We start from the raw sequence: 23421 nt of genomic DNA, 5'->3' as shown, positions 1-23421 counted from the left end.
GATTTACCAAGCATGGAGAAGAGTTCACTCTGTATCCTAAGTTAAACAATGAGAAGAAGGCAACCACTGTTCAAACTACTCTTGATAAATTTTTCAAAGAAATAAAACACTTCATTTTTTGGTGTTTTTAATGTTTTAAATTACGATGTCCTTAATAAATACTAGTTTTAATACTTTTTTTCATTTTTCCATACCTTTATAGCTAGGGATTTTTAATGTATTGACAAATTTTATAAGTCTGGAACAATAGTAATTTTTCCTGGAAAAATAGTGATTTTTCCCAGTGATTATTAAGATTGCTTTGCATAGTTGCAACTTTCACAGGCATTTTTGTGGTCTCACATTACCATGCAAAGTGAGGACTGCCTGTATAGGTATTTAAACCATTTTTATTGAAGTATATCTTACATATAACTACATATATTATAATATACAATACACACATATATACATATTTTGTGCTAGGCACTGTTCTGAGTTATACAGTAGCATTTAAGGGTCACTAGGCACTGTTCTGAGATATACAGTAGCATTTCTCTCTGTTGTTTAAGACAGGCAAAGATTGGAAACAAATGTCCAAAATTAAGATTAAATAACATTTTTGGATGATAGGAGCTAGAATTATTTTATCCTAATTTTCTTCTTTATAAAGTCTTTTTGAATTGTTGGAATCATCATAGTGAGTATGTATTGTCGAATTGTTACAGTGGGCAGTAAAGCTTTTTTGTTGGAATAAGAAAAGTAAGAAAGCTAGGAAAGAGTGTTAGTGCCGGGCCATGATGAGCTGCTCCCACCATTGATGAGGCAAAAGGAAAATCTGTCTTGGGTCAAGCAAAGCTGGCATTAGCTAGTATCAGAGTCATATTCTTTTATTTATTTATTTATTTATTTATTTATTTATTTATAAAGATTTTATTTATTTATTTTGACAGAGAGAGAGAGCACAAGCAGGGTGAGTGGCAGGCAGAGGCAGAGGGAGAAGCAGGCTCCCCGCAGAGCAGGGGGAGCCCGATGCGGGACTCGATCCCAGGACCCTGGGATCATGACCTGAGCCGAAGGCAGTCGCTTAACCAACTGAGCCACCCAGGCGCCCCAGAGTCATATTCTTAGTGATCCTCGCACTATATCCAGTTGGCAGATGTAGAAGATGAACTCCAAATCTCATATTTTTAGGCTGTTTTTATATTTTCTTTTTACTACTAAAGCAAATTTAAATACATTGTATTCTGAACTCCATGTTAGGATGTAACGCTGTACCATCCACTTTAGAGATTTTTTAACATTAAGTGGCAGGTTAAGGTTGTCATGGCATCAGTGAGTCATTATACTAATGTAGTTATTAGCAATGAGCCATATAGTAATCTTTCAAAAGATTTTGTTTATAAAAATAAAGATTGACTATAATCTATCATACTGCATTATTTGAATGTTTTGTGAATTTTTTCCACTATGGGAGTGTGATCAGAATGAATGGAGGCACCTGCATAGCTTTTAAAAACATATTCACTATTATAGTATAATATCAACTATAGAAAGAGTATAAAGCTTTTGTTATTTTTATCAGAAGGAGGCTTTGATTTATTAAAAGATTGAGAAACATCAACATAATTCAATGAGGATGACTTAGAGGTTACATAATCAAGACGTTCTATAAAAATTTTAAATCCGGGGCGCCTGCGTGGCTCAGTCGTTAAATGTTGAAATGTTTTCAGTTTTACCAGGTGAAATATATAAAGCCTGGTATTTCATTGTAACAGTTGAGGTTCTTTGAATACAATGTTTAGGATAAACGTAAGGAAAAAAATTTCTACAAAAATTGAAAGAGGGCATGGAAAATAGCATATGTATTTGTAAAACTATATCCCTGCATTTGATCAGAAAGAACCCACCTTGCATTTACCCCCAAAACCTTTTCCACCCACCTATGGCACATAAATAAATTTACATATACAGTTGACCCTTGAACAATTTGGGGGTTTGGGTCACTGGCCCCCCCGCTTACACACCCAGTCAAATCCATGTTATAACTTTTGACTCCCCAAAAACTTAACTTAATTGGAAGCCCTTCTGGTAATATAAACAATCAATTAACACATTTTAAATGTTATATGCATTATATACTATATTCTTACAATAAAATAAGCTAGAGAAAATAAAATGTTATTAAAAAATAATTCTCTTCTACAAGGAAGAGAAAATACATTTATAGTATTGTATTGTGTTTATTGAAAAAAAAACACGCTGGGGCAATAAACTTAAAAAATCCACACAGTGCAAACCTGTGTTGTTCAAGGGTCAACTGTATGTAGAATATATATGTAATCATCTCTTAATATTTGAACTCCCACTTTGTACATGGAGCTCTTCTAAGCATTAAATTCAAATTTATCTCTTTAGTTCACAGACTATCTGGGATGTAATACCTACCATACTTGCCATTCAGAAAGTATTTATTGGACCAAACAGAATATATGATTAGCATTTTATTTTAGAATGCTCCTTCCTTGCAAGCTTGGCCCTGAAAATTCTTGCCTTACCTATAGGATATGACCTGTTAGGTTTCTCTGTAAATGGTTTTCTTCTGCCTTAAATCTTCATTACATTTCTGAAACTACTAGTTCATCTAGGTCAGCATTTACCAAAGTAAGTTTTGAAACACTAACCTTGGGGCACCTGGGTGGCTCAGTCAGTTAAACATCTGTCTTCGGCTCAGGTCATGATCCTTGGGTCCTGGGATTGAGCCCTGGGTCGGTCAGGTTCCCTGCTCAGTGACGAATCTGCTTATCCCTCTGCCTCCACCTGGTTGTGCTCATGCGCTCTCTCTCTTTCTCAAACAAACAAACAAATAAATAAAATCTTTAAAAAAAAAAACACACACCAATCTTATGAGAGTCTTCTTGAAAAAAGGAGTTAAAAGAACTCGTAGAGGGCGCCTGGGTGGCTCAGTTGGTTAAGCAACTGCCTTCGGCTCAGGTCATGATCCTGGAGTCCCGGGATCGAGTCCCGCATCGGGCTCCCTGCTCGGCGGGGAGTCTGCTTCTCCCTCTGACCCTCCTCCCTCTCGTGCTCTCTGTTTCTCATTCTCTCTCTCAAATAAATAAATGAAATCTTTAAAAAAAAAAAAAAATGACTTGTAGATTCTGATTGTATCCTCTTCAAAATGGACACTTTAATATATTGAAATTAGGGGCCTTGGAATTTGTTTAATCCTATATTTTGCAAACATTTGAACATTAAATTCCCCTTCCCCTATCCTTTGTAGTAGTAAAAGCAAACTTTGGGAAATAATGGGTTGTCAAAGTAGGATTTTTCAGGAGGACCCATTGAGTGAGGGGGGGGAATATTGAAACTTGTATTTACCTTGTTTTTCACATCATAAAAGAAGGAAATTGAGCCTTAGAAATACGGTGTGGATTGACCCGAGCACCCTTATGCAGCCCCTGTGCTAGTCAGCCATTTTCAACAGAAGAGTAGAAATGTTGCAGCACTGATGGATTGATGTTGGTGCTTCCAACACCTCACGTTTTCATTTGCCTTCAGCTTTTTAGGTTTGGTGCTAAATTCAGAGGTTTGTAGATTATGGTACCTATTATTAGCTAAGTTCAATCTTAAAAAATGAACAAATGGTTTAAATGTTCCTGCAAAGAAACTGTAAATATATTAATAAAGCAAATATATGTGAACAAGAAAATGGAAAAACTGACACTTCTATTCTGAAATGACCTCTTTTTCAGTCATTGTGTGAGGTAGAAGCAGTGATGATGTAATCTGATGTAACAAGTACTCTTGGCCCTTCCAAAAAGGAAATTAGCAATCTCATTTTCAATGTGGCTTGTCATCCCCCATCTTTAGTGATGATTCAGTTAATGTCTATCATGGAAACAAAGACAGCTCTAGATTTTCAAGCAGAAAGGAATTAACTGTAGGGAATTGGTTACACATGCTTTACGAATACAAAATGGAAGGGCTGGAGAAGGGGGATTGGTTACCAGAGATAAGGAAGCTGCTGCTGCTGGAGGTGTACAGAATGCACAAAAAAAGAAAAAAAAAATCTCCTTTCCTCCTACTTTCATTCTCCCATTGGCAGAACCGCAGCTGGAAACCAGCTAGGAAGGGACTCTTGGAAATATAGCCTGCAGGTCCCCTGCTGCCACCACCGCCAAGGCCTGGAGGTTTGGCTTATTGGAGATAACTGACATAGTGACCCTTAACCTTTTGTGTGTGTTGGACCTTAAGTCATATTAGCTATTGCTGGTACAAAGCTACTACGGTTTGCAATTCACTTAAAAACTAAGCATCCAGAATGTGAAGCAGATTGCTGTATTTTGAGAACAAAACTAAAACGTATTTTGTAATTTTGACAAATTAAAACTTAATCTTAAAATAATGTTTTATTTTTATTTCATCTCTTTAAATTCCTTGTTTATGTGTGCTTTAAAATATCTGTGCATATAAATATAGAAGTACCTTTTTACAGTTTACCTATTGATATACATAGAGTTAGCTGATGTTTAAGATTCCTTCCAGCTCCCTCCATCTCCGATTACAGGTAAAGGTGCTTCTGTATGTGGTTTTGTTGGCTTTGTGTGCATCATCATCTAGCATGTGTAAATTTCACAAGCATTCTCAGACGTTGTCTACAGTCTTAGGACTTTACTCATAAGGAATTCTATCTTCTATTATCTAGATAGTGTTTGTTAGTGCTAGCTATACACTAGAATCCCCTGGGAAGCTTTTTAAAAAGAAAAATAACCTCCAGGATTGATTTATTATTTTATTTATTTTTTTTAAGATTTTATTTATTTGTCAGAGAACACAAGCAGGGAGAGCAGCAGGCAGAACAGGCAGAGGGAGAAGCAGGCTCCCCGCTGAACGAGGAGCCCAATGCAGGACTTGATCCCAGCACCCTGGGATCATGACCCGATCCGAAGGCAGTCGCTTAATCAACTGAGCCACCCAGGTGTCCCCAGAGATTGATTTTAATTGATCTGTGAAGGCGAACTATCTTAAAATTTTTCACATTCCCTGGGTAATTGTAGCATGCAGCCACTGACACAGAAATGGGAACTTCATAGTTCTCTCTGCCATCTTGTTGGGGTAGGGGCAAAAATGATACCTGAGAGGAGACCAGGAAGTCTCCACCAAACCTAAGGTTTTTAAAAAGAATTAATATTTTCTTGTCTTTATCATCCTTTCTGTCCCCTAGCTTTAAAAAAAGATTTCTCGGGGAGCCTGGGTGGCTCAGTTGGTTAAGCGACTGCCTTCGGCTCAGGTCATGATTCTGGAGTCCCGGGATCGAGTCCCGCATCGGGCTCCCTGCTCGGCAGGGAGTCTGCCTCTCCCTCTGACCCTCCTCTCTCTCATGCTCTCTGTCTCTCATTCTCTCTCTCTCAAATAAATAAATAAAATCTTTAAGAAAAAAAAAATAAAAATAAAAAAAGATTTCTCTTTCCCTTCCTTTTCCTGGCAAGAACTCTTGGTCAGAAAGTGATAGAGAATTAGAAGAGCTTAACTAGAAAATTATTGTTGGAGGGAGTTGAATGATTATATAAAATCTTGAGGTAAATCTCCAGAAACTAGAAAGAAAATTTATTTTTTTTAATTTTTTTTTAAGGGAGGTTTTCTTTTTCTTTTTAAGATTTTATTTATTTATTTGACAGAGACACAGCAAGAGAGAGAACACAAGCAGGGGGAGTGGGAAGGGGAGAAGCAGGCTTCCTGCAGAGCAGGGAGCCCAATGCGGGGCTCGATCCCAGGACCCTGGGATCATGACCTGAGCCGAAGGCAGATGCTTAACAACTGAGCCACCCAGCCGCCCTGAAAGAAAATTTATTTTTATGCACACACTGTTTCCTCCAGTGTGGCAACCAACTTTGTTAGTCTTCAGAACAAAGGTTGTTGGGTTTGTTTTGTTGTGGTGGTTTTGGTTTTTTAGTATATGTATGTATAAATTTGGAATTTTGCTCAGTGAATAATAGATGCCTACAGGACTAGATCATAAAGGCTTTTCAGCAATATTTGCCTAGTATTAGTAGAAGTATGCTACGTGCTTTGTCCATTTGAATTTGCACACCAAGAACTGAGTGACTCTAAAGAATTAATAATTTCCTCCCGGGCGCCTGGGTGGCTCAGTTGGTTAAGCGACTGCCTTCGGCTCAGGTCATGATCCTGGAGTCCCGGGATCGAGTCCCGCATCAGGCTCCCTGCTCGGCGGGGAGTCTGCTTCTCCCTCTGACCCTCCTCCCTCTCATACTCTCTGTCTCTCATTCTCTCTCTCTCAAAATAAATAAATAAAATCTTTAAAAAAAAAAAAAAGAATTAATTTCCTCCCAAAATATAACACACTAGGCAGAAATAGAAGCATTAGGGGTGAGGAGGATCTTTTGTAAGAATTTAAATGCAAACCATGATCTCAAGGCTGTCATGCTCCTTTCAAAAGTTAAAAGCTTCCACAAGGACTGCCTTGACAAAGCAATCAAAGTATTTCTGCAAACAACAATCTAGAAATTTACAGACATCTGTAATACAATATTTTAATTGGCGGTGGGTGGCTTTTATAATTTTAGTCAGTAAGTTTTCAGTAATGATGGTTGAGTATCTCTATACCACACCACAATGGATTTCAACATTTAGTTGCATCTTAGTCCTGAATAATTTGTTTTCTGTTGTGAAAGAAAAATTATTGTGTATGATAGATATTTTTGGATTATAAAATTTTTAAGTGGAGACTAAATTTAAAGTCCTTTCTGAATTGACAGTTATTTCTGTGTAGCTGATTATGCAGTTGATCTGTGGTCACTGGGGCAGATATAATAGCGATAATTAAAATTCACATAGCCATTTCTAGTCCAGTAACTATCCTACTAATATTTTGTGGTGGCTGCTAAAAAGTTAGATATGTGACTGTTTTGAGTAGCATCATTTCCCTACCATGCTGGTGCACCAGGACAAAACAAAATGCCTAAAAGGAAAAGAGCTAAAAAGAGAATTAACATTATTGCAACACTGTAGTCTTCTCCTTAATAAACCAGTTCATATCATTTGTAGTTTATTTGTAGAATTAATTTTATCAGTAGTACAACATTGTAAGTACAATTAAGATGACCATTTCTATACTGTTTAGTTTTAAAAAGAAAAGCTACCTCAGGACCTTAGTTTTTTCCTAAGTATAAGGTTATTAATAATTTAATGACAATTTTTAAATAGTTATGCATATATACATGTATGTGTGTGTGTGTATATAATTTTAATTATACATACATCCATTGGAACTACTTGCTACTACAGAGCAGAATTTAGATTATGAGTCTGCCTTGGACATTATCAAAAAAGATTTAACTAATGCTATACTATAAAAAATTTTGTTTTAAAACAGGTTCTATAGGTTATCCTGCAGTATGGGCCCTGAGGACATCAAATTTTGCCATTTGCCTTTTGTTTTTAAATAAGTGTAGAATTAAATTTCTAGTACTTCAGTTTCTCTAATAAGGAATAATATTGCCATTTTGTTGTTGCTGTTATTATTTTATATGCCTGGGTTTTCATATTATACTTTTAAGTGTTTTTATTCCACTAATCAAAAGTAAAGTTAGGTTGCACTGCCCCCAGGAATTGAGCCATCAACAAACACAGTTAACACAGAACATTTCTAGTCTGCTTTCCCCCAAATTTAAAGTAGGAAAGCACCAGTGTTGAATACAGTAATTTTGAGATTGAAGCAAAGTTCCTTTCCAACTTATTCTAAATTCTTACCTTTGATTCAGGCCCTCTTGGATCTGGCATTTGGCTCCCGGGTTGGACAACTTGATAACAAACACTTGGAAGGCTTTTCTTTCCACTACCAATTAGAGTGTATGCCCTCTCTGAAGTGGGCCATCTTGCTTTATCAGCAGATTTCTTTATAGATCTGCCTCAGTTTTTGGTGGGGTTTCAGTCAAAATTGAAAACATCGTAAGTCAAAAATTGTTTTAACACACCTAACCTACCGGGCGCCTGGGTGGCTCAGTTGGTTAAGCGACTGCCTTCGGCTCAGGTCATGATCCTGGAGTCCCGGGATCGAGTCCCACATCGGGCTCCCTGCTCAGCAGGGAGTCTGCTTCTCCCTCTGACCCTCCCCCCTCTCATGTGCTCTCTCTCATTCTCTCTCTCTCAAATAAATAAATAAAATCTTAAAAAAAAAAAAAAATACACCTAACCTACCAAAACACCATAGCTTAGACTAGCCTACCTGAAATGTGGTAAGAACATTTACATTAGTCTACATTTGGGCAGAATCATCTAACACCAAGCCCATTCCATAATGAAGTGTTGAAGATCTCACGTAATGCATTGAGTACTGTTCTGAAAGTAAAACAGAATGGTTTTAAGTGTACGGGTTGTTTGGTGGCAGCATGGCTGGCCAGGAGCTACAGCTGGCTGCCACGTGCATGAAAGAGCATCGTACAGCACATTGCTAGCCCGGGAAAGGATCCAAATTCAAAACTCAAATTACGGTTTCTACTGCATGCATATTGCTTTCGCACCATCATAAAGCTGAAAAATCCTAAATTGAACCATTGGAAGTTGGGGATCATCTGTATTTGAAAACATTTTTCCTATTAATCTTCCTAGCTTCTCCAAGCATTTCACACAAGGAAGAATCTACTAAGGGTGGAAGCTGAATATACCATCAGTTTTCTTTACTGTTTCCTGAATTTAACTCTTCCTCTTTCTCTCAGCATAAATTAAAGCTGGGACAGGAGGACACACAGACTACCATACAACCGTGGCTTCATGCAGAGTATAAAAGCCTAACACTGGACCTTTGTGAGGTCCTCACTTCCTTTGTATTATTTTTCTTGGGGACCTGTGGCCTCTGGCCCACATCCCACTTAAGCCTGTGGGAAGGCTGTAGGCTTTCCTCACCCTTCCTTCATCTGGTCTGGCTCCCTTTATTTTTCCAGATCCAAGTTTTTCTTATCCCACATCTGACTAGAGTAAAGGGTTGTAACAACTTACCTCCTGGTCCAAACTTCTCTCTTTTTCTCTCTGTTTTAGCAGTCGCCTTTTCTGGATTGTTCATCTTAATACAAAACATGAAACTATTCAAATGAGGTGCAACAGTGGAAGGAGGTTTCAGAATGCAAACTAAGTACAATTGTAAACAGCGAAAATATGTATTTTAGATATTGGTCAGCAAAGCAGGGCTTAAAATATTAATCCCTTAAGGCATTCCATGATATTTCTGTATTTAATCCAAAGACCCTCCTGCTTGGATTGGTGGGTTTTGTCCTGGCCTGTCATGCTTACTTTCTCCCTGATGTTCTGTTGCTTCTATCCTTCTTCTTTTTCTTTCTTTTTTTTTTAAAGTAAGTTTTATCCCTAACATGGGGCCTGAACTCATGACCTCAAGGTCAGGGGTCACACGCTCTACCGACAGAGCCAGCCGGCCACCCCACTTCTGTCCTTCTTTTGACCCTAGAGAGAGAAAATTCTTGAATGGACCTCAGGTCCATCCCTTTGAGTCTTTGCTATCTCTTTAGCCTCCTTTCTCACTGAATTGGGACAGCCACTCTACTTCTGCCTTCGTACTTAAATGCATGTTTTCATCTGTTTTTCCATCTTCCCCACATTGGGAAGACTTGGATTTTCTCCTCGGTCATGGGTTGCTCTGGTCTCTCTCCTCTCCAGTCTTGCTTCTAGCTCTTGTAGTCACTCTGCTTTTCTCTAATAAGTCCCCTGGAGCTGTCCATGTTGTTTCTTTCATGCCACCCAGAGAATCTTGAATCCACCCACATTCCTCCCCAACAACACAGCCCTTTGTCATGCATTTGCACCTTTCTCAGCATCATGATCTTGTCCAAAGGTGGCTCTGTGCTCTGCTATTACAATGTTTGTCCCCTCTATATATTTTAATATAAGAACCCTAAGAAAGGGCTGCCTTTCAAAAGAGACAGTCTTATTTCACCTATATTTTAGTGCATCCGAACACACAGTCCATGCTTAATCTGTTGGGATTAATGGATTTTGAGTTTTACTCCCAAGATGCACGTATCCAAAAAATCAAGACAATTAAGTTCTTTCTCCCTATCTCCTAATTTTAATTGAAGGATACTCACCATTGTCCGTTATCTGTGCCACTAATTTGTAAGTCTCTGATTATGTATAAGATATATTTTTAGTTTTAACATCAATAGAAACTAAATTTTCTCTCTTTTATAACAAATCTCTATTGTTAAAATATAGAGAGTAAGCCTAATTATCAAGCTGGAATTTATGCAGTAATTTAGGTTTTGAAGTGCATTTTATTTTTTTTGAAGCTAGTCCCTAGATTATAGTTAATTCCATTTGATGCACAGGAGATTGTTCTCTGGCAGCTTTCACCCAGCCTTCTGATGCTTTATTTACTAGGTGGGCTGCTTCGGTTTATATGTATTTCCTCTGATATACTTTATGCTTTATCAAAATGAAGTGTTTCTTTAAAAATTAAAAGTTTAACCAACTGGAGTGAATATAAGTTGCATGTTTGCAGTGAAGAGTACGTTTTTAAAAAAGGGTTCTATTTTAGTGTAGTTGACACACAATGTTACGTTAGTTTCAGGTGTACAGCATAGTGATTCACTTCCTCTGTACATTATGCTGTGTTCAGCTCACCACTTGTGTAGCTACCATCTGTCATCATACAACGCTATTGCAGTATCATTGACTGTGTTCCCTATGCTGTGCCTTTTATTCCCATGACTTATTCTGTAACTGGAAGCCTGTATCTCCTACTCCCCTTTGCCCATCTCCTCACCCCTCTGGCAGCCGTCAGTTTGCTCTCCTGTATTTATAGGTCTGATTCTTTTTATTTGTTTACTCATTTGTTTTTTAAATTCCACATGAGTGAAATCATATGGTATTTGTCTTAGTCTGATTTATTTCACTCAGCAATAATGCCTTCTAGGTCCATCTGTGTTGTTGCAAATGGCACAATGTCATCCTTTTTATGGCTGCATAATATTCCATTACACACCACATTTTTCTTAACCATTTGTCTATTGATGGGGACTCTTAAGTTGCTTCCATATCTTGGCTATTGTAAATAATGCTGCAATAAACATAGAGATGCATATATTTTTTTGATTTAGTGTTTTCCTTTTCTTTGAGTAAATAGCCAGTAGTGGAATTATTGGATCATATGGTATTTCTATTTTTAATTTTTGAGGAACCTCCATGCTGTTTTTCACAGCGTACTAATTTACATTCCCACCAGCAATGTGTGAGAGTTCCCTTTTCTCCACATCCTTGCCAACACTTGTTATTTCTTGCCTTTTTTATTTTAGCCATTCTGACAGGTATAAGGTGATAGTTCATTGTGGTTTTAGTTTATATTTTGCTGATGATTAGTGATGTTGAGCATCTTTCTTGTGTGTGTTGACCATGTGTTTTTGGAATAATGTCTACTCAGGTCTCCTTCCTGTTTTTTAATCAGATTGAGGTGGGGTTTTTTTGGTGTTAAGTTGTAAAAGTTCTTTATATATTTTGGATATTAACTCCTTATTGGATATATAATTTGCAAATATCTTGTCCCATTCAATAGGTTGCCTTAATAAAAAGTAAATTTTTTTTTCAAATGATCAAATCTCTGGATCACATCTCTAGGAGAGGGTTTATACACTCTTTGAAAAGTGCCACTGCTTTCAAACTGGGGTGCATAGAGGTACACAAAACTACAGGACAAATACCACTTGCTCCTAGAGTATCATTTTTATTTGAATGAGAGATATTTTATTTATTTTTTTAAAGATTTTATTTATTTGGGGCGCCTGGGTGGCTCAGTCATTAAGCGTCTGCCTTCGGCTCAGGTCATGATCCCAGTGTACTGGGATCGAGTCCCGCATCAGGCTCCCTGCTCAGCGGGAAGCCTGCTTCTCTCCCTCTCCTACTCCCCCTGCTTGTGTTCCCTCTCTCTCTGTGTCTCGCTCGATCCCAGGACCCTGGGATCATGACCTGAGCCAAAGGCAGACGCTTAACAACTGAGCCACCCAGGCACCCCTTATTTTTGTATTACAAATAAAAGTGTATTATGCAGGTGAATTTAGAGTTCACATGAATTTTAAGATAAAATGGGGATTTTGGAAAAAGAGTTTGCTTGTGCCTGAGTACTGAGTATGTATTTACCCTTTTCTATTAGTAAGCTTCATGTTATAGAAGAAACAAGTTCAAGGTCACACAGAGTCGGGAGGAGAAAATGCCTCACTGCCCTCATTCTTTTCCTTTTACCAGTGCTTCTCAAACTTTGCACTTCCTAGAGAACCTTTTTTATAACCTGCCCTCCTTTTAATTCCCTGCCTGTCCCAAAAAAACCTTAATTTTGAAAGATGTCACCTACCAAACTGCATCTGTTAGAGAAACTATTTTACTGTATTTGGGGTAATCAAAAACAAAAGAAACTGCAAGTTGGACTTTCTGATCAACGTGACCTAATCAGTAGCCACACTGAATTGTTCTAATTTGGCAAACAAAAGCTATTTGGGGGCAAATGGAGACATTATATATAAAGCCTGAGAAAAGAATGAAGGTGGTTTATGGGTAGGCTTGTTAATACCTTCGTAGATCCTTCAAGGTCGGAGGAGCCCCGAGAGCAGTGAAGACCCAGGTTCTGAACCCACTGACTGCTCTTTAATCTGCTGCCTTGCAACTTGAAATTAATCCTTTTTTGGGGGGGGGTGACTAAAAAGAGAATGCCTGTATTTTAGAGTGAGCATGTTGGATTGATGCCTTTATTATTTTGCTGTTTGCACCTAGATTGAATATGAAAGGAAAAAGAAAGAAGATGGAAAACGAGCTCGAGCTGATAAACAACACGTTTTAGACATGCTATTTTCTGCATTTGAGAAACATCAATATTATAATCTTAAGGACTTGGTGGACATCACAAAACAGCCTGTGGTATGTATTTGCTCACATTGATCCTTTAAATATGTCCTTCAAGGGGGTTGGGGGGGGATGGGTTAGCCTGGTGATGGGTATTAAAGAGGGCACGTGCTGAATGGAGCACTGGGTGTTATACGCAAACAATGAATCATGGAACGCTACATCCAAAACTAATGATGTAATGTATGGGGATTAACATAACATAATAAAATAAATAAATAAGTAAATAAGTCCTTCATTTAGAGGATGTTACTGAAGAGAAGGGTATCATAGATGAAGTAGTTCACACGCACCTGTGCTAACGTCAGGGTTTATTTTCAACACTCAGAAAAGATGTCTTAATACTGATCATTGACATTAAGCCTGAAGTCTGTATTGATATCATTTCTAGTCTTTCTTTTGTTCCCCTAGCTCCCTCCAAAACTTCCTTTATTTATTTGAAAATGTGCCCCGTAAAAGAACTGTATTCTTTTTTTTTTTTTTTTAAGATTTTATTTATTTATTTGAGAGAGAGAGAGAGCATGGGGGAGAGGGTCAGAGGGAGAAGCAGACTCCTCGCTGAGCAAGGAGCCCGATGCGGGACTCGATCCCGGGACTCCACGATCATGACCTGAGCCGAAGGCAGTCGCTCAACCAACTGAGCCACCCAGGCGCCCAAGAACTGTATTCTTTTAAGAGCCATACTGATCTGTCAGGATGAGGGTGTTTATCGTGTCATGTGGGCTATTCTCTAATGGATTTTTTTTTTTTAATCAGAATTTCCTAGCACTAGCATTAGGTCCTTTTCAACTTGAGCTGTACTGCCCCACAGTGCTTGTTGAGGTTGTGGTTGGGATTTTTAAGGAAAAATTTAATAAATTGGTGTTTTAGAAAGTTTATGGTAGTTCTATAAATGATCAATTTTTATCCCTGCGCCAGACTTCTGTGCCTATTTGCTAACAGTTTGTTATTTCTAATCCATTTAAAATACGGGTAACAAATAAGGGATCTAAACCCCTTTTCTCCAAGCTCCAAGTCACATTTCCTTCCATTCGACTTTCTTAATTGAGAGAAATACTAGTTATCCCTTTCCTTTGATGCAAAATGAATAAACTTTAAAAACAATATGTTGTTCCATGTTAAGAAATTGGAAAGCATAGAAATTGCTTTCTCTAATGTCATCTAAATGTCCCTTCTACAAATACTTATTTTCCCAAATCTAATTTTTGTGTGTACATTATTCCGTAAGAATATATTGTTTGCATTCAGTTTCCAGAATGGCCTTTTCATACACAGACACACACACACACACATACATACACACAGACACACACATATATATATAATATATATGAAGTTTACATTCACAGGGATAAACTTCATTAAAGGCAGAAAAAACATGGCTTACCTAATGAATTATTCTAGTTTAATTTTTCTTTACATCTAGTTTGAAATGCTGTTTCTAAGGCTTTGGTACTGAAGATTTGGTTTTTCAGATAATTTTTATGTAGAGGTACACAGTGAATCTCTCAAAATAGAGCTTCTTAACTCATGGTCAGTAGGTGGGTTTTATGAGATCCAGTAATCTCCTGAATATGTGCAAAAATATGTGGGTTTTTCTGGGGAGCAAATCCATAGTTAATATCAGATTCTCATAGAGGGCCTGGGAACCTTAAGGAGCTTATTAACCACTAATCTACAAACTAAATTATTTTATAATAGTCTTATTATTTAGAGACTAAATTGCCTCAGCAAGCATAAAGTTCTTGAAGACAGGGTTGTATATTAGTCATACCCTTAAATATTTATACACTCTACATCATAAACGTAGTAGAAATTCAGTAAATATTAGAGGAATTGATCTGATAGAAAGGAAATGGCCCCATCCTCATTATCCAAGGACTACCATTTTTACTTGGGTGGATTCACCAGGCCTCATATCACTTGTGGCAGGAGAGGGGGACAGAGAGCCAGTCTCAAGGAAGTGTGGAATGACAGGGTTACAGTTACCTCCCCCTAGAGGAGGGGGCAGGAAGTGGTCAGCATGGGTTCAGTTCTGCCATTTACCTACCCCATTGGAATCTGAGAAAGTTCCTTCCATTCCTGAAATTGAGGAAATTGGACTGGATAATTGTTTTGCTCCCTTCCAGCCCTAAATGTGTGATTCTCTCCCTCTCCTATTTCATCTCCTCTTGTTTTGAGTTGAATTGGCAAATCTCACCTAGAAAGTGGCCCAAGGCCAGCTCTCCTCCGTGTAGGTAACTATCCCCTTTAAAACGTTCACAGGACATAAGTGAGTCTATACTTCTGGTCATCAGTACACCCTTACTAATTTGATTTTAATCTGAGCAATACCAGGAGAATGAAGGAGAGTAGAGCATGAAGATCAGTGATCCAGGAAAGGGGCTTCTTGGTATGATGGAAAGAGCAGTGGATTTGGATTAATGGGATCTCAGTTCAAGTCCCAGCCCTGCCAGTTAGACAAATTGTCCTGAACAGGGTATTTAAATACATTTAATGTTTAATACAAAGAAATTTTTGAGCCCCCGTGTAAAAGAGAAAAAAAAAGATCTTGTTTGTATTAAACACTTCTTTAGTATATGTATTTAAAGACTTTCTCTCATTTTCTGATGGTCCCAGTGCCCCCTTTGGTAATAGATTTCTAACCATGAAGTCTATCACTTTAACACATCTGTGCTCTTTGTCATTAACACGACTACTATATTCTTAAGTTACCATCTGCTTTCTGACCTTTAGAATGTCACTCTTTTTAAAGATTTTATTTATTTATTTGTCAGAGAGGGAGAGAGTAAGTACAAGCAGGGAGAGCGTCAGGCAGAGGGAGAAGCAGGCTCCCCGCGTAGCAAGGAGCCCGATGCGGGGCTCGATCCCAGGACCCTGGGATCATGACCTGAGCCGAAGGCAGCCGCTTAACTGACTGAGCCACCCAGGTGTCCCTAGAATGTCATTTTTGACACTTTCTGAGAGAACCTGAGGAATTATTCTTGTTTTTGCAGTTCTTTCCTCTCTGTATTCTTCCTAAAAACCTTCACTTCTATAAGCAAAATTACTACTGATCAGAGAAACTGTCCTTATGGGCAGACTTTCTCTCTCACTGGTCAGTATGTGACTTGCATAAACAATCAAGGAGTTAGTTACTCATTAAGGGCAAATAAGCTGATTTTAAAAGGCCAAGCTCTGATAACTGATGTAAAGTCAGAAACATGATACCCATTTAAAGGGGTGTTTCTATGGGGCACCTGGGTGGCTCAGTCATTAAGCGTCTGCCTTCTGCTAAGGTCATGATCCCAGAGTCCTGGGATCGAGCCCCGCATCAAGCTCCCTGCTTGGCGGGAAGCCTGCTTCTCCCTTTTCTGCTCCCCCTGCTTGTGTTCCCTCTCTCGCTGTGTCTCTCTCTGTCAAATACATGAATAAAATCTTTAAAAAAAAAAAGGGGGGGGGGTTTTATGTGGTTTACATTTGGGCTTTTAAGCCCTCCTTAATGTGAAATACCAGAAGAAGCCCATTATTTCTCCCCTGCAGGCTTTGATCTTTCACCTTGAATTTGTTATGTCTAGTCTTTATATTTTATTATATCTGTAAAATAGAAGCATACACAGCATTTCCTTCAAAACTTAAATCATTCGAAACTTTATCTAATTGCTCCCTTTGAAACACCAAACTGCCAAGACCACTTTGAGCCCTGACACCCTGTTCTCTGGCATAGCAGCCATTTCCAGTGTTCCTTGAACCACATCTTTCTGCTAAAAGTATCATTGAAAATTAGTCCTGGTTATAAGCAAACCACTAATTTCCTTGTATCCCCCCAATTTCTAGGCATGATCCAGGGAAGTTTATATTTAATTATTGATGATCCTTTTAAATGAACAATCCCCTATCATGTGAGTCCCTCAGACCCATTGCTTAATTCAAATATGTAATCGAGCAACTTGCATGCTTTTTATTAAAGTAAGTTCAAATTAACAGGAAGAACTAGGCAAAGATTTGGGTGGCTTTGACTTTGAAGCAATTAATGTCTATACCTCAAGTTCCTCAGCACTAAATAATGCTCAATAGGCAGTTTTATTTGCACAAAGTGGGCTTTCAATAAACAAAGCCATTGCAGCAATAAGGCAATGTTAACCTAATCCTCAGAATTTGTTTCCAGATAGACTTAAATAAAGGCATGAGTAGAAATAATTTAAGCAAAATTTGGCTTCAGTAAGATACAAGAAGATAGGCTTTTTTAAAGGATAAAATGGCTAGACAGTTTGACCTACTGAATATTTCCCCTGTCAGAAAACAAAATTTTATTTATAAGTATATGCTGTTATAAGGGCCCCTGGCTGGCTCATTTGGTGGAGCATGTGACTCTTGATCTTGGGGTCATGAGTTCAAGCCCTATGTTGGGCGTAGAGCTTACTTTAAAACACACACACACACACACACAAGTATGTGTTATTATAGATCTATGAATTGGTTGAAACTCTTTCAGTTGCAGAGAATAGAAATGCAACTCAAACTAACTTGAACAAAAATAAAATTTATTGTGGGGCGCCTGGGTGGTGTCTGACTCTTGATTTTGGCTCGGGTCATGATCTCAGGGTTATAAGATTGAGCCCCACATCGGGCTCTGCGCTGGATGTGGAGCCCACTTGAGATTCATTCTCTCTCTCTCTCTCTCTCTCTCCCTCCCCCCCCCTGCCGCCCCATCTCTGTCTCTCTCATAAAAAGAAAAAATAAAATTTATTGGCACGTGTAGCTAGAGAGTTCAGAAATGCATCTAGCTTTAGCAATGACTAGCTCCAGCTGCTAAGATTATTTAATTAGAACTGTCCCTTCCCATCCTTCTATATCTCTCCTCATTATTCTTTCTTGTGTGTTGTCTTTACTTTTAGGCAGGATCTTGCCATGTGGTAGCCGAAATGACCTCCTCAAACACCTCACAGCTAGCAACCCCTAAGCAAAAAGAGAGTATTTGTCCTGATTTTTTAAATAAAAACCCCAGGGAAGATTTTAATTGACCTGGTAGGGGTTGGTATGCCCGTTCCTGAACCAAGGAGATGGGGTTAGGGGTACTCTGCCAGCCAGGGCCACTGCCTTGCCCACATTTGTGCTGTGCCGCCTGAGTTAGCACCTAGTCAGTGTTAGTCATTTCATTGTTATCTCAAATTGTGTATGTTCAGAACAGAACTCTAATTTCTCTTCCTTTCCAAAGACTTCCCCCAGACTTCCCCATTTCAGTAAGTGACACCATCATTCCCTAAATTGTTCAAGCCAGACAACTGTATCCCTGTTTCCTCTTCATGACATGGATACTACAAATTATGATACATATATATCATATAAATTATATGCATATATACATATATCTGTGTATGTGAGTATATCTGACTCAGGATCTTAAGGTAAAAGTGATCTTAGAGATTATCTAGTCTCTCTCACTTATAAACCCAGAGAAGGAGTTGCCTAGTGACTTGACCCCAGTTGTGCTGACTTCAGTCTAGGAATATCTCTTACCACATTGCCTCTTATGTATTCAGACATGTGCATTTATACGTAGACAAGCAAGGAAAATACTTTTCTGACAATAGAAACCCCTTTTTAATAGGGGGAAAAAAAAAACTAATGTCTCTCTCAGCAGGCTTTCTCATTAAGAATCATCATTGGGGTGCCCGGGTGGCACAGTCACTTAAGTATCTGACTCTTGATTTCAGCTCAGGTCATGATCTCAGGGTCATGAGCTTGAGCCCCGAGTTGGGCTCTGTGCTCAGTGCGGAGTCTGCTTGAGATTCTTCCTCTTCCTCTCCATCTGCCCCTCCCCCTGCTCATGCTCACTCACTCACTCTCTCAAATAAATAAATAAAATCTTTAAATTAAAGAGAATGGAATCTAAGCTTTATCTTAGCTCATTCAGTTCCTAATCCAAAATAGGTATTTTTAATGTTTGAAACTTATTCCCTAATTTACTACTTAATAAGTGGTTGTTTTTAATATCATGTTTTGTTCTGACATACACACTTTCCTTTCTTCATTTTTTTTCTTTTCTGAAATCTTTATCGTTTCCTTTCTGTTCACTTAATCCCTTTTAGTTCATTTTTCCTATAAATGGAAGTTTTTATTTTTGAATGATACTAGTAAAAAAAAGACCACCAATTTCTCAACAGAGCATATTAGTGACAGCCTTTTGTGAAACTTCTGTCTTAAAAAATAATTATTTGCGGGGTGCCTGGGTGGCTCAGTCGTTAAGCGTCTGCCTTTGGCTCAGGTCATGATCCCAGGGTCCTGGGATCGAGTACCTCATCGGGCTCTCTGCTCCGCGGGAAGCCTGCTTATCCCTCTCCCACTCCCCCTGCTTGTGTTCCCTCTCTCACTGTGTCTCTCTCTGTCAAATAAATAAATAAAAATTAAAAATAAATAAAATTTTTAAAAAAATAATTATTTGCTAATTAATGATGTTAGAACCTGATTTATTGTTATGCTTTAGGATATGAAATGTCATACTAAAATAAATTAACTATTTGTATTGAATGTAAATGGATGAAATTTAAACATATGAAATTTTAATACTTACCTGTAGAAGATTTTAATAATAGATCTACTACCAAGTTTAATATAGGATAGTAACATTTCCTTCTTTAACTTATATGCTTTGTTTCACCTTTTTTACCATATTTCTAAATGTGGTAAAATTTGAGGTGAATTTACTAACATAACCAATTGAGTCCAGATTTTACATGAAATATTATGTAGATAAAAGCAATATTTTTAACATAAGCACCAGATAAAGAAAATTGGGCATTTATTTATATACAAAGTTTACATAGAATTTTTTTTTAAGATTTTATTTATTTATTTGAGAGAGAACACAAGCAGGGGGAGAGGCAGAGGGAGAGGGAGAAACAGACTCCCTCTAAGTGCAGAGCCTTAAGTGGGCTATCCCAGGACCCTGTGATCATGACCTGAGCTCAAGTCAGACGCTTAACCGACTGAGCCACCCAGGTGCCCCAGAATTTTTAATTAAGCAGTAGGCCACAAAATTTATATTTAACCTGAAAAATGTCATTAGTTATAAAATCTTCCCTACCTTCCAGCATCCTTTGATTTGAAGAAAGGTTAAAGTAAGTTTTAAGCTTATTAACTGCCTTCTGATTTCTTTATTTAGTCCCTGAACAAGTTAGGAGGACTTGTTTTTAGGCTTGCCATCCTTATGGAAATTATCTCAGGAAAGATAATTTTCTTTGCATTGGTCTCAGCACTAGAGAAAGCATGACTCTGTGGATTAAGATAAGTGTTCATAAGTGTTCACAGCATCCCAGTTTCTCTATCTCACAGGAGAATTGAGATACCAGAGGATAAGCCTGTTGGCAGAAAACCTTGTACTGTCATTTCTGTATTGCAGCTTTACAGAGGCATTCCTTCTAGAATGTCCCAAGATAGATATTCTAATTCCATCATATTTTCCAGTACATAGGGGCCGATACACAGAGCTAGCCACTGTTTATTGGAAATGTTACCATCATAATTTGGTAATAAAAAATGGTGTTTTCTTTTTTTAATGTCATATTCTATACGGACTTTGTTATGGAATTTATTTTATTTTCCAGTTTCCCAAAAACTTTTTTTATTATTATTAACATATAATGTATTATTTGTTTTATGGGTACAGGTCTGTGATTCATCAGTCTTACACAACACAGAGCTCCCCACAACACATGCCCTCCCCAGTGTCCATCACCCAGCCACCCCTTCCCCCCCACCCCCCTCCAGCAACCCTCAGTTTGTTTCCTGAGATTAAGAGTCTCTTATGGTTTGTCTCCCTCTCTCGTTTCGTCTTGTTTCATTTTTTCCTCTCTTCCCCTATGATCCTCTACCTTGTTTCTCAAATTCCACATATCAGTGAGATCATATGATAATTGTCTATATCTGATTGAGTTAAAATGGTGTTATCTTAATTTGTTGTTATGAGCTAGGTAGGTCTCCCCCCACCACCCGCACCAATTTAAAATCTTTATTTTCAGGGGCACCTGGTGGCTCAGTCAGTTAAGCTCAAATAAATAAATAAAATCTTTTTTAAAAAATAAAATAAAATCTGTATTTTCAGTTATTGTTACTGTATTACAGTTCATAGGATTTTAGTACATTCACAGAGATGTGTGACCATCACCACAATCAATTTTAGAACCTTTTCTTCACCTCAGAAAGAAACCCCATACCTATTAGCAGTCACTTCCCTTTCTCCCACCCCTACCCTAGGTGAATACTAATTTTATTTTCTATCCATGTAGATTTGCCTACTCTGGACATTTCATATACATGGAATCATATACTATGTGATATCTTATGACTGGCTTCTTCATCTAGGCATAATATTTTCAGATGTCATCCCAGTGTGGCACGTATAAGTGTTTTGTTGCTTTTTATTGCCAACTAGTATACTGTTACAGAGAGATACACAACATTTTGTTTATCCATTCACTCATGGATAGACATTTGAGTTGTTTCTGCTTTTTGGCTATTATGAATAAAGCTGCTGTAAACATTCATGTACAAGTTTTTATGTGAGCATAGGTTGTTTTTTTTCTGTTGGGAGTGGAATTGCTGAGTCACTTCATAACTCTGTTTAACCTGAGGAACTAACTGCCAGATTGTCATCAATCCTTTTTTAATCCTTAGCCAGCAAAAACTTTTATCTGTTGTTGTCCTAAGGTAAAACTTTACTCTCAATTCCAAATATTTTAAGGATGAATAATACTTCAGCATTGGGAGTGCTAGCTAATTTACAGAAAATTCTCTGTTGGTAAAATATATACCTAAGGTCTCTTTCCTTGCCATATTATTAGTCAAATAGACTAATAATAACTATGCCAATTGATATCTTCTTATTTTTGTACATTTGAAAGTATGCTTCACACCAAATGCACTAATAGATAGTTGCCATGGTTCTAAATGCAAGAATTCATATTTAAATTTCTTTTTCACTTTTTCTATTTTATTTTTTATTTTTTAAAAGATTTATTTATTTGACAGAGAGTACAAGTAGGCAGAGTAGCAGGCAGAGGGAGAGGGAGAAACAGGCTCCCCACTGAGCAGGGAGCCCGACGCGGGGCTCGATCCCAGGACCCCGGGATCATGACCTGAGCCGAAGGCAGCCGCTTAACCGACTGAGCCACCCAGGCGCCCCTCTATTTTATTTTTTATTTAAATGCAATTTAATTAACATATGCTGTATTATTAGTTTCAGAGGTAGAATTCAGTGATTCATCAGTTGCATACAACACCCAGTGCTCATTACTTCGAGTGCCCTCCTTAATGCCCATCACCCAATTACCCCATCCCCTCACCCACCTCCCCTCCAGCAACCCTGTTTGTTCCCTATAATTAAGAGTCTCTTATGGTTTGCCTCCCTCTCTGTTTTTTGTCTTATTTTATTTTTCCTTCCCTTCCCCTATGTTCATCTGTTTTGTTTCTTAAATTCCACATATTTAAATTTCAAAAGGAATTTTAGTTTTTGCTACTTTGTTACATTTTGGATATTTCTGATTGTATTTTCCTAATTATAACAGTTTCAACATTAGCTATATATGTATACACTTTTCCCAGTTGAAAGCCATCATATCTCAGCCTTGGAATATCTTGCAGTATTCCAAAGTTAAGTTATGTTTAGCATACAAATAAACAAATACAGGGTTTTTTTAAAAAGATTTTATGTATTTATTTGAGAGAGTGAGAGAGAGCGATCACAAGCAGAGGGGAGGGGTAGAGGGAGAAGCGGACTCCCTGCCGAGCAGGTGCCTGATGTAGGGCTCAGTCTCCCAGGGTCCTGAGATCATGACCTGAGCCGAAGGCAGGCGCTTAACCGCCTGAGCCACCCAGGTGCCATAAAAAAAAAAAAAAAAAAATACAGTTTAGAAAGCACATCTTTAAACAAATAGTTAAATTAAAAGTTTTGGCCCAAAGGAGGTAAACTTTGTTCATCTGATATATGCAAACAGGAATGATTTGCCAGTGTTAGGCAGATAAAGTGTTAATAAGAGTGAGATGATTTACCAGCACACAAATATTCATGCAATAATAAATTGCTTTTCCAGAATTTGGATTAAGCCATAAGATAGGGCTTGTGCCTCGACCACTTCATTACCCATTGTCTCTGCTTCTCAGAGTTTTACATGGGGAGGAATGCAGCCTGTGTGAGTGGAAGACGGATGGGGAGTGGGGTCTAGTAGGAAGGTGGGGGTGAAATCAGAAGGAAAAGAGAATAAAAATACGAACATGGCCCATGTCCCAGAGAATCCCCAACGTCCCCTTCCCTATCCTGTTTGCAGTTTTCTCTATCTAAAGGAGTGAAAACCTATGTTGCCTCTGTTAACAGCTTATGCCTAATGTGTAGTTTGTTTTTTTAATGAAAGAATTTTGTGCCTTGGAGCCACTAACATCTTTATCAAGAAGTCCTCTGTTTTAATCACACAAATCACTTGAAATGATACTTTGAAATTATACAGAACTGATAATGCCCCTCTTTTTTTTTTTTTGGTACTATTAATT

At 38.0% G+C, this 23421-nt stretch overlaps 1 protein-coding gene across 1 annotated transcript in view; it reads left to right on the top strand.

The window, feature by feature from the left end:
* GTF2F2 (general transcription factor IIF subunit 2) overlaps positions 1-23421 on the top strand; it is a 70327-nt gene that overhangs the window by 40724 nt on the left and 6182 nt on the right. Inside the window, exon 6 of the mRNA XM_081815507.1 lies at positions 12769-12912. Within this exon, the coding sequence (XP_081671633.1) occupies positions 12769-12912 (144 nt within the window). The remainder of the gene's footprint in view (positions 1-12768; positions 12913-23421) is intronic.

Source organism: Leptonychotes weddellii, chromosome 3 (assembly GCF_054177405.1).
Source record: "Leptonychotes weddellii isolate Sample4059 chromosome 3, ASM5417740v2, whole genome shotgun sequence".
Lineage (NCBI taxonomy): Eukaryota > Metazoa > Chordata > Mammalia > Carnivora > Phocidae > Leptonychotes > Leptonychotes weddellii.
The sequence above is the reverse complement of the archived record's forward strand: the minus strand, read 5'-3'. Positions and strand labels throughout refer to the sequence as shown.